The following is a 16,522-nucleotide window of genomic DNA, read 5'->3' as shown; positions in this document are numbered from 1 at the left end:
GCTCCCAGCCCCGCCCCCTCCCCACGCGGCTCGGATCGGGCCGGGGCTCAGGCGCTCGGACGGAGACTCGGCGCTCTATGCGCCGAGGCTCCAGGAGAGGGGCGGAGGCGGGAGCCTCCGCTTTTCTCTTGGGGGCCCCTGCGGAGCTCCCCTGGGGAGCTCCGCGGGCCGCAGGGAAGAGCTCCGCGGGCCGCATGCGGCCCGCGGGCCGCATGTTTGAGACCCCTGCCCTAGGCTCTGTTTGCCAGAAGCTGGGAATGAGTGATAGGGGATGGATCACTTGATGATTACCTGTTCTGTTCATTTCCTCTGGGGCACCTGGCATTGGCCACAGTCGGAAGACAGGATACTGGGTAGATGGACCTTTGGTCTGACCCAGTAGGGCCGTTCTTATGTTCATATGACCCTCCTACTCTTCAGGGCCTAGAGTTCAGGCTCCAGCCTGAGCCCGGAAGTCTACATAGCAATGAAAGAACATGAGCCCGTGAGCCCAAGTCAGCTAGCTCAGGCCAGCTGCGGGTTTTTCTTTGCTGTGTAGACATACCCTGTGAAGGTTTGGGGGTGTCAGGAGTACTGGTTATCTTTGCAAAAGAAGCAATCCAAAACACTGTGTGGCTTCTCATGCAGCATACAACAAAAACAACTGTATGGTTTTATTTTCCATATAAAACTTTGCAGATTTGTAGCTGCTGCCAGACTGATGATGAATATGAACTACTCACGCAAGACAACAGAGATAATGCATACTGAAGGCAAGCAAAATTGAATATACGCTCTGTGTAAGGCAGCGTGTGGGAGAAGCATTTGTTATATAGTGAATGTCTGGGTAAAATTGTATGTCATGTTTCTTTAGGCTCTCAACAGGAGATGTGTAGAAGCAGCAGTGATGACAGGCCTCGCACTGAACTGCAGCATAAACAAGAAGTCCTTGTTTGACAGAAAACACTATTTCTATGCAGATCTGCCTGTAAGTATGCTTTATGGTTGGTCCCTCTATAGCTGTAGAAAAGGATGAGTCTGGAGTAGGACTGGCATTAGCAAAGAGATGCTTTTTATGTTTTCTATCAGTGTTCTGCCCAAACTAACAGGATGCTGCGCCAAGCCCTGATGAATAGATAGCTATACCCTAGTGCTCACTGATTGAATATGATTGCCCTGATTGCTGACTCCTTGCTTAGCCTCACGATTCCAGTGGCTTTATGTAATTGAATTGGGAGATGGAGCTGCTGTGCCTGTACTTTCTCCATTCCTAGTATTAGCACTAATTGTCTGTTAGGGTAAAAGCAAACCAGTCTGATAATAGCCCTTCTTTTAAAATGAATGTGTAGCAAACACACATTACAATAGTATAAACATCATAGCATCTGTTTTTTGTTTTTGTTTTTGCTATTACATTTAAGGACCTATAAATATCACATTTGCTTTTCAAACTTTCTAATCTTTGCAAGGATCTTGAATGAACTTAAATGTGCCTTTGCCACATGTAGTAATAGGTTTGGATCCTGTGGATTGCTTTCATATTTGGAATAAACTGTCTTTGGAAGTGAGCTGCACTTCACTGCACTTGACAAAGTCAAGTAAGAATATGGAAATTAGTTGAGAGTGTGGTTTTACCTTTTTTACAGCATACAGCAGAGCACAAGGACCTTATTTTTGTTTTAACAAAGTCACAGTTCTAACTTTAAAGATGGCCTTTCCCTCCATATATTTGTTCTGGATGTTGTTGAACATAAAAGTGGCCTGTAAAGGGAAAAACAATGGATTTGCTTCACTTTGCTTTTTTGAATAAAGAAGACTTGAATGCTTTCTCCTGCTTGTGTTTTACCCAAGAAAAATCAGAAATATCAAATCTTATTTTCCCAGTTTTTCTTGGAGGTCCAGAGAATTAGGGAGGGCGTGTTCTTCAGACCATAGATCAATGTGTAGAGGTGTTGAAACTTTAATCAAGGATTTTTTCTCCCAACTGTTTGTTCAGGCATTTGAGATTTTTTTTAAGAAGATAAGACACAGAATTTTTGAATAAAATTCCATTTCCCCCCTCATTTGATGTCCTCGGAAGAAAGGTGATATTATAGTTAATGCATAGCTGGGACCCAGGAGATCTGGGTTCAATTTTCATCTCTGCTAGAAATGTCCTATTTGTCATTGGGCAAGTTATCTCTGTGCCTCAGTTCCCTATCTATGAAATGGGCATAATGCTTCCCTACCTTGCTTGCAGGAGTGTTGAGGATAAAGTCATTAATATTTGTGAGGCACTAGAGCCCCAATCCACAAAGTAACTTAGGTGTTGCGATGCTTAAAGAGTCTCAGGGCCAGATAGAGAGCAACAGTGAGGCTGACTATGTAGCCTGGTGGTTAGGGCACCCATGTGGGAGGAGGGAGACCTAGGGTCCAGTCCCCATGCTCCAGTTACTATTTATTTTTTTATACATAATGAAACAGCTGCAACAGGAGAGGTTGAGGGAGCCACACAGAATATCCCATATCTCAGAGGTAAGAGCACTCTCTTGAGAGGTAGGAGATCCCTGTTCAAATCCTTTCTCCTCCCTCAGGCAGAGGGGGATTGAACCTGGGTTTCCCACATCACAGATGAGTGCTCTAACCATTGGGCTAAAAGTTGTAAGGTGGGTGCCGTTGGTGCCTGATTTTGAATGGGACCTCATCTGGTAGGCAGCCATTGAGCACACTTCCCATATTGGGCCCTCCAGGCAAGGTAGGCGGGCAAACATCTGTCTTCCCTGGATTCATGGATAGCTCCGGGACTAGGCAGGAGATAGGCATCTGGATGCCTGAGAGGAAGGCAGCATTGTGCATACCTTGAGGCAGCAACGTAGGTGCCTAGGTAACTTTACCCTGAGAACTTAGGTACCAAGTGAATTTAGGCACCTAGAGGGTTAGGCAGCAGTGGAAAAAGAGTTTTGTGGATTGCAGTGGTGCCTAAAACTGGGACTTAAGCACCTACGTACCTGTGTGGATCTGGGCCCTCCATACTATAGTGATGGAGGATGTATAAGTACCTAGATAGATAGTTACTTTGGTTGTCAATACACTCCTACTTCTGCAGTCATCATCGATAGTCTTCCTGATAAAAACAGTAAGTTAATGAGAGCTGAAATTCTAAACAAGCAGGAGAAAAAAGTAGAAACAAAAGAAGCCAAGCCCAGCTTTTCAAACTGGCTTTATACATCACGTAGAAGAAGAAAAAAGAAATCACAAACCCAATTGCTGGTCACCTTTAAATTGTAGGTGTTTCTGCTCCTACATTAAAGAATGTTCAGACTTTCCTGGTGGTGATCACTCCACCAATAAAAAACGAACAGAAAAGAATGAAGCAGAGTAAAAATTAGTCCATCTGTTTTGAAAGAGAGAGCAATGGGAAGATATATCTTCAGGTAGCATATATAGTACATAGGCACTGTGGTCTGCCACTACCTAATGGCTTATATTACAGCATCTTTTAGTCAAATAATTAGGAAAATTTGGGTCAAGAAGATACCTGACACATTCTATTAGCTTTAAACACACAGAACTCAGGATCTAGCAGCTGGCATCTATAGTGTTGAGCACTAACTGTAAAATGCCCAGCCTGCATTTCGTAATAAGGCAGTCTTCTCAGGAGCCCTGTAATAAGATACAGAGTTTAAGCTAATGAGCTGAATGGAATAGATAAAATAAATCCTGCTCTTAGGGTCTTTTGACAATGGGATTATTGTTACTCCTGAAAAGGGGGCTTCGGATGGGAATTGGGATTCTTGTTCTTTATTGTCACGCATCATTTGAGGCTTTTTTAAAACATCACTTTAATGAGAAGCTAGGGGAGGCAGGAAAAGCTATGTGCATAGATTATATTGAGCCTATAGAATAGAGTCAATTGTCTCATTTTTATTATAGTGCTTAAAACTAGGTTTGGCAGAATTCAATTTTTATTTTTTATAGTTTGGATGGATAATATCAATGCTTATTTTTAAGCATTTGTTTTGTTTTTATCTATTTACATTTTCACAGCTGCATGAAATTATGGGAGGTGTCAGACAATAGATATTTAATGACTAGACGTTGAGATTCAAAAAGCTAAAGCTTTATCACTGTTAAAAACACAAATTGACAATATCACATGTCAAAATATATAAAGTAAATATCCTGAAATCAAACTCTCTAAGTTCTCCGGCCTATCTGAAATGTTGATTATCATTGGTAGAAATATTTTTTGTCAGTTTGTGTGCATACAGTGAAATTGATGTTTATTGACTAAAACTCTAATACTGTACTACCAAGCGTTCTTACAACTAGAAGTTTGCACACTTCACTGCTTATGTAGTTCAAGTTGTACACCCAGCTTGGCCCTTTCCCCTCCACTCCAGCTGGGCCCCTCTCCCTTGCTAGTCAGGTCCAAACACTGTTGATTTTGGTGAAAATCAGAAAAGGCTGATTTTCCACTAAAACTAGGCTTCCCCAGTTTTTTGATTTTCACCAAAATCAATAGGGTTCTGGCCAGTGGGGGAGAGTGAGGGACCCAGCCAGAGTGAGGGACAGGGATAAGGGAGCACTGGCTAGACTCACCCCTGTGTCCAGACTGACTATTCCCTTGCCACAGGCCTCTGTGTGAGGGGTCACTGTCTCTACCTGTATCCTGAGTGACCAAATGGCGATTTTAGTGGAAATCAGGCTTTTCTAGTTTCTCTGATTTTCACCAACAGCAATAGAGCTCTAGCCAGAGTAGGCATGACAGTTCCAGCTATTCGTGGGGGGGGGGGGCTGGCATGTGGGGGCAAGGGGCCTGGCTGAGGGGGTTGGGCCCAGCTTGGGACAAGAATTAAAATTATTGTTCATGTAACGACAATTCTGAACACAGACCCGATTCTGTATGCAGGCTGGCTATCAAATCACTCAGCAGAGACTTCCCGTTGCTGTGAATGGGAGTCTTTCATACAGCCTCTGTGTAGGGGGAAAAAAGAACCAGATGGTAACCAGGACTGTGAGGATTAAGCAGATCCAGTTGGAACAAGACAGCGGAAAGAGTCTTCATGATGACACAAGGAGCCAGACTCTCATTGACTTGAACAGGGCTGGTAGGCTTGGATCACTTTCTTATCCCCTCAGTCTTTCTATGTATGGGCTGAATATTTAAAACTCATTGGAGTGGCAGGGGCAGGGTGGGGTGGAATCTGGTTTGTTGCTTTCAATATAAATTTTTAAATGTGTAAAAAAATTCCATCTGGCTAATGTTCATCTTTTCTGGCCTGTTTGCTGATGACACAGTGGCACTGGCCAGTCAGAAGGCTAGTGGCTCAGTTTCTCAAACCTGTCTGCCAGCCAACTTCCAAATAAGACCTTTAACATGTCAAGGGGGTATTCAGTGGGACAGAGGAGCCACTTATGCTCCTGCAGCTGTAAGTTTTGTTTAAAAAGTGCAGACTCTGAATGAAGCAATGTGGCAGAAATGCACAGACGGCAGAGTGGGATGCCAGTGCTTGAGTCAGAAATGGCTTTTCATTTTTAGCTTTTATAAAAACAATCCTTTTCCCCATAAAGCTCTAAAATGTCTATTGTATAAATCAAACGCGACCAACAAATCCATGTACCTAAATGTGTAGTTAGGTGCCTAAATACCTGGCCTGACTTTCAGAGCTGGTGAGCATCCACAGCTGCCAGTGAAGTTGAGGGCTGCAGGTGCTCATCACTGCTGAAAATCAAAACATTTAGTTATGCGCCTAACTATGGATTTAGATGCCTAACTTTAGGCCCCACACTTGCAAATATTGACTAATACCTTTACTCTAGGAAGCTGTAGGAAAACTGTGATTGCATTAAATTATCTGACTGTAATGAGAAAATGAAATTGGGAAATCGGGTGACCTGTTTGTAGGAGCTTTCTCAGAGGAAAGATGAATAATTTTTCCATCTGTTCCCTATGTCATCAAAGGGGGGAGTGTGCGGAAATGCCTTTAAGTTAAATCTTAAAAAGAAAACCAAAAATAATCTATGTGACAATTCTGCAGATAGCCCCATTTTGACAGTTATTAAATAAAACATGGTTTCCCAGTTTTCTCAAACAAACCCAAGTGCTGTCATGTGTTTAGCTTGTTGCACTTGAATATGTCAACTACTGCTGGGAATCTCGTTTCTCTCCCTTTCTGGTAGGTGTTGGCCTCATGGAGGTTGTCATGGAGCCTGATATGAGCTCTGGGGAAGAGGCAGCTGCAGCAGTCCGAGAGCTTCAGCTTATTCTTCAAACACTTGGGAGCAGCCAGGCAATCATGGCAGGTAAAGGAGCGGGCAGGGCAATGCCCTCCAGTTAATTGTAATTCTCTGCATTTGCAGGGGTAGTTTCACAGCTTCTGGTTATGTTGCTCTGTAGTTGCCTAACATTTAGCATTTTCTTAATGCTGCTTCCTTCTTTTAAAATCTTCAGTGTCTGTATAAGGTCAGCTATGCTTCAAGCGTCTTTATAGGCCCAGTTTCCTCTGCAGCACTTGGATTTTTTATACTGCCGCATACATCAATTTTACATGATGGACCAGGGAGGATGAAGTAGCGCAGTGTTCTTGTTATTTTTCACTTATTGTCTTTCTCTGCTCATCTTGCATGTACTTAACTGTGGATGGGAAACATTGTAACAGTGATTAGTAGTTGAGAGTGAAGGCTCCCGGCACAGATGATTGTGTAAGTTAAATTTTGGGTGTAAATTGATCATAAAACAGATGTTCAGCAGTGAACCAGCGCAACTTAGTGATTTAACATCACATTCAGCCCCTGAGGTAAGCAAGTGCAACTCCCAGTGAGTTCAATCAGAGCTGTGCCTGCTCAGCCCAAAGTGGATTGTGACGCTGGGAATGTTGGGGAATGGTTCAGGTTTAATTTAAAATAATGGGTAATTAATAGTTCTTAGATATTAAGCTCTCTGGAGCAGGTATCTTCATATGTGTTTATGCAGAGGGACATTGATCCTCGCTTAGGCTTCTGGACACTACTGTAATAAACAGAATATTAGTGGAGGCCTATTTTATCTTGTACCCTGAGGCTACCTGCTTTTTCTGAGGCAACTTCCACTGCCTCAAGATCTGATTGTCTTCACTTACACTAGTTTTACAGTATTGTAACTCCAGTGGATTTACACCAGTGTTAGAGGAAACTCGGGCATTCGGTGGAGGTCACTCATTTTGCATACCTTCTGAATGCTAAATCAGCACATTATTCTGCGATTTATACAGACTTTATGATATACAGTAACTTAGCATCATCTTTCATTGCTGAATTTCCCCCTGAGACTGCCATTAGCATGTCACCAATGTATCCCACACTATGTTTAAAGAAAGACCTGCCATGCTGGCAGTATTTCCCCCCCCCCCCCAAAATATTATTAGATTTTAAACAAAATCATTTTATTCAAGTGTGCTTAGTGAGGTATTTTTTACTATGTGTTTTTTTTTTTAACCAGCGTTGTTTGTGTTTAGGTGAGGGTTTGCGCCCTCACATTTTATCTTCTTTCTATTTGCGTGTGCCGGGAAAACACTTGCTGAATTCATCATCCATCACTTTGCAACAAACTGCTTGAAAGCATGACTTCACTGCAAGATAATCAAATAGGAGATGAAGCAGGGCTGTGAGGGAGACAGCCTTTTTAAAAATACGCAGGCTCCAATTCTCTTTTCAGTTATGCCTGGTTAATCCCATTCTCTTCTGACTAACAACAGTGAGAGAGTAGAGTCAAACCCAGATCTTCAATAGAAGCAAAGTGAAGACAGAAGAATACTATTAACATATATATCCTTTGGTACAAGTGTTCTCTTCTCCTCACCCCTGAGTATGATCCAGTGTGAAAAGTCTCTTAAAATGAACATTGGGTCCCTTCTATACCTTCCTTCTTCATTTGCCTATTCAAGAAGGCTCCATCAATACAGAGAAGATTAACAAGATGACATCCATTCAGCTTTTACAGAATGGGCAAGGTCCACTTTTGCAAATTTACATCGGCTGTCCTGAATGGGCTCTAAGGCTTTACACCTCTCTACAGATTTAACACTGGGCTATTGTCATTGCCTTCACTAGTGCTGTTGTGTAAATACCAAATATTTGCTTCATTTTACAGCGTATTAATTTTAAGTTCAGATAAGGATGAAGACTAGAGAATGAGTTTCCTCTGATATAGCAAGAGTCTTATGAGCTTATAGTGTGAGAGATGTATGCCTATGTTTTTCTTTTCTTTATGCCTAATTTGACTATCTCAACAAATTCTCTGCATAGCTTGATGTTTTGGAGGAACCTGGTAAAACCAGCAAGATGGTCAGATAGGACCTCCTGGGGCTTCTGGTCCACCCCTTGCCTTAGTGTAGGTTTGCCCTCTGTGTAACTTTCTGTTTGCCTGTATATGTTATGCTTTTGTCAGTCAGGAAGGATTCAAAATCTTCTTTGTTGAGGAAGAAGATTACAGTTCCTTGAGGGAGGAAAAACCAAGTTTCTGACATTTGCCCTTCAGCTTTAAATTCCCAAGGATGCTTCAATAAATCTACCCAGCATTGCTGTTAAAGTCTTGCGCTCCATGGTAGGGCAGTGTACCGCCATCAAGTAGTCATTTCATGGGGTGTTTTCACACACTTTTGTCGGGGCAAAAAAATAAAAACCGGAATCTTGCAGCCTGCTTTTTTTTTTTTTAATTGTCTTTTAGGTGATTCACCCTAGTTCTGTCCTCCCTTTACAGGACATAACCTCTCTCCTAGAGTATGGTTTTAAGCCCATGCACTTACACTATACAGCTGTCTTTGAGAAGAATCATGTCATTCCATTCCAAAAGGTAGTAGTCTCAGAAAATTCAGTGATTGAGGATGGAGATTTAAAATGGAACCATAAATAGGAAGCTGTTATAAGGCAGCTGCTCTCTTCCTGACGTCAGATCTTTTACAGAAGTCCAGAATAAACATCCTGTACATAACATGCTGCTTATTAACATATGCCAAGGTCATCTACTCTAGTGATGATGTTTCCTTTTCTAGAGGGTCAACTGAGAGTGGATGCCAATGTATCTGTGCATCACCCCGGAGAAGCTTTAGGAGTAAGGACTGAAGTGAAGAATATCAATAGTGCACGATTCCTGGCAAGAGCAATAGGTAAATGTTATTTGCTCCTTTATTGAAATACTAGATACTTTTCATCTAGGTGACAGAACCAAGTCTCACAAAATGTAGGTATGTCGGCCACATTGGCTGTCAGTTTTATTGTGGACATGATCCTCTGTCTCCAAGGAGAGTAAAGTGGATGGTTCTGCTTTGATAGATTCTAGCAATACACCAGGTCTGTGTCCTCAGATAAAGTTGATTGCTTTCCCAGGGCACGGTGTCTGGTGTGTGTGACACGCAAAGGGCGTGCAGCTGCAGTATGGGTCTGGGCAGGAAAGGAGAAACAATGCATCTCCCAAGAAAAAATGCAGGGAGATTGGATGGAGAGCCTCCACTCAACCCCTGATGTGATGATGGGAAAACTGCTTTGGCTGTACAGTTTAGCTGAAGTCTGGAGTGTCTGGAACTGGCTGCAGTGTGTGTATGTGGGGGGACCTCCCCCACCCCCCCTGCTCCGCAGGAACCAAATGCACACACAACAGTGCCAGAGAGAAGTCAGTTTTGCCAGTAATTCCGTCCCTAATAGGTTGCTTTTGATTTCAGTAATCTTTTCATTTACTGCCTGGCAGTGAAGAACGCAGTAATGGGAGGTATAAAAATGCAGTGGGTGCAGTGTAATTCAGCTGAATTTTTTTTGTCAGACTATGAAATACAGAGGCAAATCAAGGAACTTGAAAATGGAGGAACTGTTATTAATGAAACCAGAGCCTTTGATTACAAACTTGGGTGAGTTCATATTTTAGAGAGGTATTTGAAATAGCATCTTTGGAGTTCTAATGCTTCCTAGCGAGATTGTCACTGGTGTTAAAACGTCGTCTCTCTGTTTGTTTGAATTACCATTCAGGAGTGTGGTCCCATCACAGGCATTAATTATATTACAGTAATGCCTAAAGGCCTCAACTGATGTCCATTGTGCTAGGCACAATCCCTTCTCTGAAAACCTTTCAATTTAAATAGACAAGACAGGTTAAGCATGGGAAGGGGAACAAGCACAAAGAAGTGAAGTTACACAGCAGTTCAGAGGCAGAGCTGGGACTAGAACCCAGGTCTCCTGAGTGCCAGGCCCATACCGTATACACTAGACCATTCCGTGTCTCCCCAGGGACATGTACTGCTCTCTTGCATGTAGTAAGCTACTGAAATTATTTAACAATTGCAGGATCCAGGTAAACTTATTTTAAGTCAGACAAAATTTCCACTGGAGTGCAGTGGGACTTTAGCCTGTGAAAGGCTGTAAGATTGGGCCCTATATGTTTCTGGTGCTATAGCATCAGGACCACCTGATGTATCTTCTTTACTCTCCCCTTTTTGTGGTGTGATAAATGATGGGGGGAGAGTAGCCCCCTTTTATGGACACCCAGCCAGCCAGTAGCTATAAAATCCCTCTTGGTAGCTGTTCTCTAATTGCTCTACCTGTAAAGGGTTAAAAATCTCACTGCTCTGCATAGGTAAAAGGAAATGAGTGGGCACCTGGCCAAAAGAGCCAATGGGAAGGCTAGAACTTTTTTAAATTGAAAAAAAACCCTCCCCTTTTGTCTGTCTTCTGTTCTCCTGGGGAGAGGTGGACAGGGCAGCAGCCATGCGGTAAGAAGCTTGGGCCAGGTATGAAAAATCGTCAGTATCATACCTAGCAAACTACTCATTTAAAACCCCAGATATGTAAGTAGATCAGGAAATGTCTAGAAAGACACAATTAGGTTTATCCCTTTTATTTCGTTATGGCTTGTGGATTCCTCTGTGCTAACCCCAGGTGCTTTTGTTTTGCTGTAACCTCTAAGCTGGACCTCAAGAAAGCTATTCTTGGTGCTTGATCCTTGTAGTAGCTCTTTAAAATCTAGCAATAGCCTGAGTTCCCAGATGTAGTTTTTCTTTTTATTAATAAAATTTACTTTTTTTAAGAACAGAATTGGATTTTTGTGTCTTAAGAAGTTTGTGCACATGTTGTTTAATTAGCTGGTGGCAACAGCTGATTTCCCCCCCCCCCTTTCAGCTGTTCCCCGGAGGGAGGGTGAAAGAGCTTGAGGGTACCCCACAGGAAGAAATTCCCAAGTGCACCTTCCTGGGCTCTCAAAGGAGTTCTGCCTTGGGTGGTGGCAGCATCTACCAATCTAAGGTCAGAGAAAAGCTGTAACCTTGGGAGTTTAATACAAGCCTGGAATGGCTAGTATTAAGTTTTAGGATCCTTGCGGGCCCCACCTTCTGCACTCGAAGTGCTGGAGTGGGGAATCAGCCCTGATGTGGTTTTGTTTCTTTGCCAGGTAGCACTAAAGTTAAATATTTGTAATATTGGGAGAAAATGATAAACTCTGCATTGGGCCATGTAGGGGGTAGAATTAGACTCCATACTAAGACACACATTTGCCTTGAACAGGCTTAATTAATCTTTCTTGATCTCCATGGTATGACGTTATTTGCCACAAAACTAGTTATGCAGAGGTACCAGCATGACTGGAGAAAAAGTAAAATCCATCATATTTACTATTTTACCTGTGTTGTCTTATTTTAGGTGTACCATACCAATGAGAGATAAAGAAGGAAAACAGGATTACCGGTAATGAAGATCATTTTATTTCTGAAGTTTATTTTTATTCAAGAACTAAAAGCCCAGTTCACCTCTTGAATGCCCTCAACCTCTGTTGATTTCAGTGGGAGTTGAGGACCCTGGATACCTCTCAAAATCAGGTCCTTTTCACAGCAGTTCAGAATTTGGGCTCCATCCTATCTATCCCTGCTGAAATCAATGGGGACGTTACTACATATTTGAGTTGGATTGTTGGTGGGCTCAGTTCATATGCTACAGGGTGATTGTGTAGTGGCATAATAATTAGTGTAGTTTTAGGCATTTGAGCTCAGTGAAGTCACTTCTCCTTTTTAAGCATTTACTGAGGAAAATTACAAATGTTCAGATTATGGGGACTCATATACCATGATGGCTTATCTCTTCTCCCATGAAAGACAATGGATGTTTTACTATTGACTTCAGTGAGAAAGCAGAGTTAGACAAAAGGCCGAGCATTTTTAAATATTCTGCCTTAGATTTACAAGTTTACAGATGAGTATTTGTGGAAATACAGCAGTAACCATTATTTGGACAGAATGGATTTTCAGTTTTTGACAGCTAGTGTGCTTGGGCGACTGGGGGCTAATATGATAGCCTGGTTAGCCCTTGTTTCTGTGTGCATGGGTGTTAGCTTAAAAAAAAAAAGTCTGTTTCACGAATAATTCTCTAATATGTTAGTGTCAGGCCAGATCCTTATTTAACATGGCTCATATGTATAACAGCTATAAGAAAATATTCAGGCAAATGTGGGTAGGAAGAGAGTCCAAGCTATTTCAGTTAAAGATGGACAAAACTTATTATATCAAGTTTTTTAAATTTCATTGTTTGTGTATTTTGTGTGTCTACTAAATGCCGAATCTAAATCCAACACATTAAACATGATTTCTTTTTAAGTGCAATAGGCTCAAAGGTTTGCAAAGGCGAAAACAATTTTTTTATATATATTTTGAGATTTATCAGTCCATCATTTGTTCATGTCAGGATAAGGTTCTGCTTGAATTACAATGCTTTTCTGATGGCTTGAATTAGCGTTCTCTTTGAGATCCTTTGTTCTTTGATGTTGTCACTCAGTTTTATTTACTATGACATCCTGCTGAGCATGGTAATTCTGCTTTTAACACAGCATGCGGTTTCATCAGTACTCCTCAGGTTAATATGAGAAAGGTTGCAACCCGCACAGAGAACTCCTGGCAGCTGGCTGTCAATATGCTTCTCTCCACACTGCCTTGCTGGTCAGAATCACAATTCATGCTCACCAACAATAGTGATGGGCTGCATCCACACTTAAAATTTTGGGTGTCAAATTTTTTAAATTACCCTTTTTCTATTGCTGGTTGCTTGGCAAACAGTGACAGATCATCAGAGAGAAAATAGTGGCTGTGGACTGATTTTTTTTCCTATTCGACAATAATATACTGAGCTGTGTAGTTCAGTATCTTGTTCAGTTAAATCCAGTAATACCATTTCCAGAGGACCATTAACTTTTGCGCACAAATTTTGCAGCCTGTTGTTGAGATGCTGAGGATTGTCTTGCTTAAAAATAACCCCAAATTCGTCTCTCTTCATTCTCCCCAGGTTCATGCCAGAGCCAAACTTCCCTCCATTGATTCTGTATGATACTAAATCGTTGCCCGCTAGTACGAACCATCAGCAAGTGGTGAATATTGATTGGATTCGGGAGAGGCTTCCTGATCTCCCCAGTGTGAGGAGAGTGAAGCTTGTTGAACAGTATGGGATTCTGCCTGAACACAGTTTCACCTTATTGGTAGGTCTATTGATTGAGTGCTAAAATAAACCAAGAAACTTCAAAGTTTCAGTGCTTAGAGAAAATGCGCTGTAAAATGACATATTAACCAGCTGTCAGCTGCCATGGTTTTTTAAATTTGGAAATGTGTCTAACAGCTCTCTTAAATTGTACCTCCGTGCCAAATCCTTCAACTAGGCTCAGAAATAACATGTGCAGTTTGTTTCTATGAGAAGCGATTCCTGAACAAATAGGGAGCTAACAAATTGCTAGTGAATGATGATCTCATCTCTCTCAAAGCGGACTCATTAACAGTGCTGACTGAGGCAAGTGTGCAACTTTTTGCTGACAAACTAAGTCTTGTCCACAAGTGCATGATCTTCACAGCAGGTATTGTTTTATCTTTGTGTCTGGAACAGGGCCAAGCACATTGTCCATGCTTAACAAAATAATAAATGACCATTGTTTTTGTAAAATATGTATAACATCGAACTTGGTGAAAACTTTGCCCAAAAATGCAGTTGTTGAGGTGAGGAGATTGTGAATGCAAATGAACAGATTGTTTAAAATCTAGAAACCTCTGGAATCCATCTAAAGACTATCCAGTCTCTTGAAAACAAATTGCAACATCCTTGTTCTCTTTCAATCCTTTTTTAATTGATCCAACAGTGATGACTTTGTGTGTCAGTATTTAAATCAAATTTTACAGAAATCTCTTGAGAAGAAAGTGGCTAGGAAGGTTCTAGCCTTACTGGTGTTGCATCTTACCAGTGAGTCATAAGTTTTCCTTATTTTGGTGGGAAATCAGTCATAAATCATGTAGAAGTCCTATGGCTGTGAAGGTAGCAGTTCAGAGATGTTGATTAATGATGTTAAATTGCTCTGCAGCCAGTGAGTCTCTCCACACATGTATAAGTAACTTCACCTCAGGAAAAATTATCATTTATGAAAATAAATGTTTTGATCAGGGACAGTAAATGGACCCTCCTCCATTTCACCTCAGTGACCCTTTTTTAGCTAATCCTTTCCCCTCTTTGCTATTACATAGTTTCATCAGTGATGATGCAAGAGCCTTCTCCTCTGCAGCTCTAGCCATATGTAACTGCTAGCTGTTTGTCTCGTTGACTCTCCTTCACTTTGCAGATCTCACTTGAAAACATATTTTTTTTTCCTTCCTTTTGCCTCTTAATTTCTCTCCTCTTGCAATTTGTTCTTTATAACTGTTAATTCTGAAGATGATTTTGGATTGCTGCTTGTGAGAAAGATGTACAAATACAGCTGCACTGAAAGTTGTTTTTCTTCAATAAATGAAGGGCGGGGTGGTCTCGTCTGCATTCTGAGTCTTTCTCCTTTTAGTGTAGATTAGGATGTACAAATTCACTTATTTGACTCACTGAGAGAATAGTTAACCTTAATTCACCTAAAAATTATGTTTCCATTGCCTGACTCAGAACTACTGTAGATGGCTGATAGGGCCAGATGCACAAATCTAAAAAACAATCTTTCAAGTTAGAGTGCCCAAGAGTATTCATTAAATAAATGGCAATGGTAGAGGGATGCCTTCAAAATGCAGAATCTGTACTCTACCCCAACTTGTTAGTGTGAACATTATGCACAAAAAATTGTGTTAAAATGTCAGACTTCAACATGAACATTAGTTTCTTAGCTCACCAATGCATGAAGGTATTGCAGTAACTAGTTGTGTGTGCTCCAGTATGGAAGATTGTAGCTCCTGCAGGACCGAAGTACAACAGGATGAACTGAAATGGAAGGACATCTTTCACTTTGAATCTCCTTATTGCACCTGACATGCTGAGTTTTTGGCCACGTGTGGTGTTTAACATTTTGGCTTTCTTCCTGGTGGGTTTTTGTTTGTTTTGTTTGTTTTGCTGATTTATTAACTCCAAAGTCCCATGTCAATGTGCTGCTATAAAAAATAATAAAAAAGCATATTGACATCCGAAGATCGGAGTCATTGAGGTATAGTAGAGATAGAAAAGACTGATATGATCATTCATTCTCTTCCTCTACCAGCTCTCTCTAGTACCTATGCTCACTCTAATATAGGTTACTGACATATCTAAAGTACCCTATCGTTCTAAAATACAGGTGCATTTCTGCTTATTTTAAGCTTAACTATCTAGAGTTTTTTAAGACCTGATTGATATATCATGAAAGACTTTGAAAACTATTCTGTTTGTTACATAATTGTCTCTCTTTACCACACAGTCTGTACCTTCACCTGTTGCCCTTTCCCATATGCTCCTCAGTTTATTTCCTCAGAGTTGGTTGCTGTGGAAATTCTGATGGTACAAACATAGGCACCAACTTCCACTCTTTCCCCCCCCAGCCCTGCCCCCACTCCACCCCTTCCATAAGGCCCTGCCCTGCCCCTCTTCTCATCCCTTCTCCAAAGTCTCCGCCCCAACTCCACCCGCTCCCTGCCAATATTCCAACTCCTTCCCCAAATCCCAGCCCCCTCTTCCCTGCTTCCTCACCTGAGCACACTACATTCCTGCGCCTCCCCTCCCAGAGCATGCTAATGCTGCCAAACAGTTGTTGTTTGGCGGCGGCCAGGCAGGAAACACAGGAAGTTGGTGGAGGAGCGGGGATGCGGCGTGCTCAGGGGCAGAGGAGGAGGTGGGGCGAGGGGTGCTGATGGGTGCAGAGAACCCACTAATTTTTCCCTGTGGGTGCTCCAGCCCCAGAGCACCCACGGAGTCAGCGTCTGGGTACAAATAGAGAAAGAACAAAGCAGAAAATGAGATATAGACAAAATTACTTTTCAATAGAATGGTTTCCGTTTTTTCTTCAGTTTTCTGGGAGGCATCAGCTGGTCTTTAAAGGCACCAGTTCACATTGCAGACCCAATGTCTGCAAAGAATGCTTCCATGATACCTTGCAAAACATTGTAGCATTTTAAAGCTAAACTTGTCAAAAAAGCATTTGAAACCACACAGTCTATTTTTGACAGCTCAGGATTATTAAAGCATCCATTTAAATCATGTGTAAGAAAATTTTTTGCCTCTGGCTGACATTTTGCATGCCACATTTCATTCCAATGAGATTCTAATGAGCAAGTGACAATGTATTGGTACACTATAT

The 16,522-nt window shown here is 41.7% G+C and overlaps 1 protein-coding gene across 1 annotated transcript in view; it reads left to right on the top strand.

Moving 5' to 3' along the window:
• Positions 1 to 16,522, top strand: part of GATB (glutamyl-tRNA amidotransferase subunit B) — a 61,391-nt gene that overhangs the window by 26,446 nt on the left and 18,423 nt on the right. Inside the window, exons 3-9 of the mRNA XM_045017895.1 lie at positions 854 to 967; positions 4,871 to 5,069; positions 6,142 to 6,264; positions 8,991 to 9,104; positions 9,755 to 9,839; positions 11,620 to 11,664; positions 13,249 to 13,438. Coding sequence (XP_044873830.1) covers positions 854 to 967; positions 4,871 to 5,069; positions 6,142 to 6,264; positions 8,991 to 9,104; positions 9,755 to 9,839; positions 11,620 to 11,664; positions 13,249 to 13,438 — 870 coding nt within the window. The remainder of the gene's footprint in view (positions 1 to 853; positions 968 to 4,870; positions 5,070 to 6,141; positions 6,265 to 8,990; positions 9,105 to 9,754; positions 9,840 to 11,619; positions 11,665 to 13,248; positions 13,439 to 16,522) is intronic.

This window comes from Mauremys mutica, chromosome 5, assembly GCF_020497125.1.
Source record: "Mauremys mutica isolate MM-2020 ecotype Southern chromosome 5, ASM2049712v1, whole genome shotgun sequence".
NCBI lineage: Eukaryota > Metazoa > Chordata > Testudines > Geoemydidae > Mauremys > Mauremys mutica.
The sequence above is the reverse complement of the archived record's forward strand: the minus strand, read 5'-3'. Positions and strand labels throughout refer to the sequence as shown.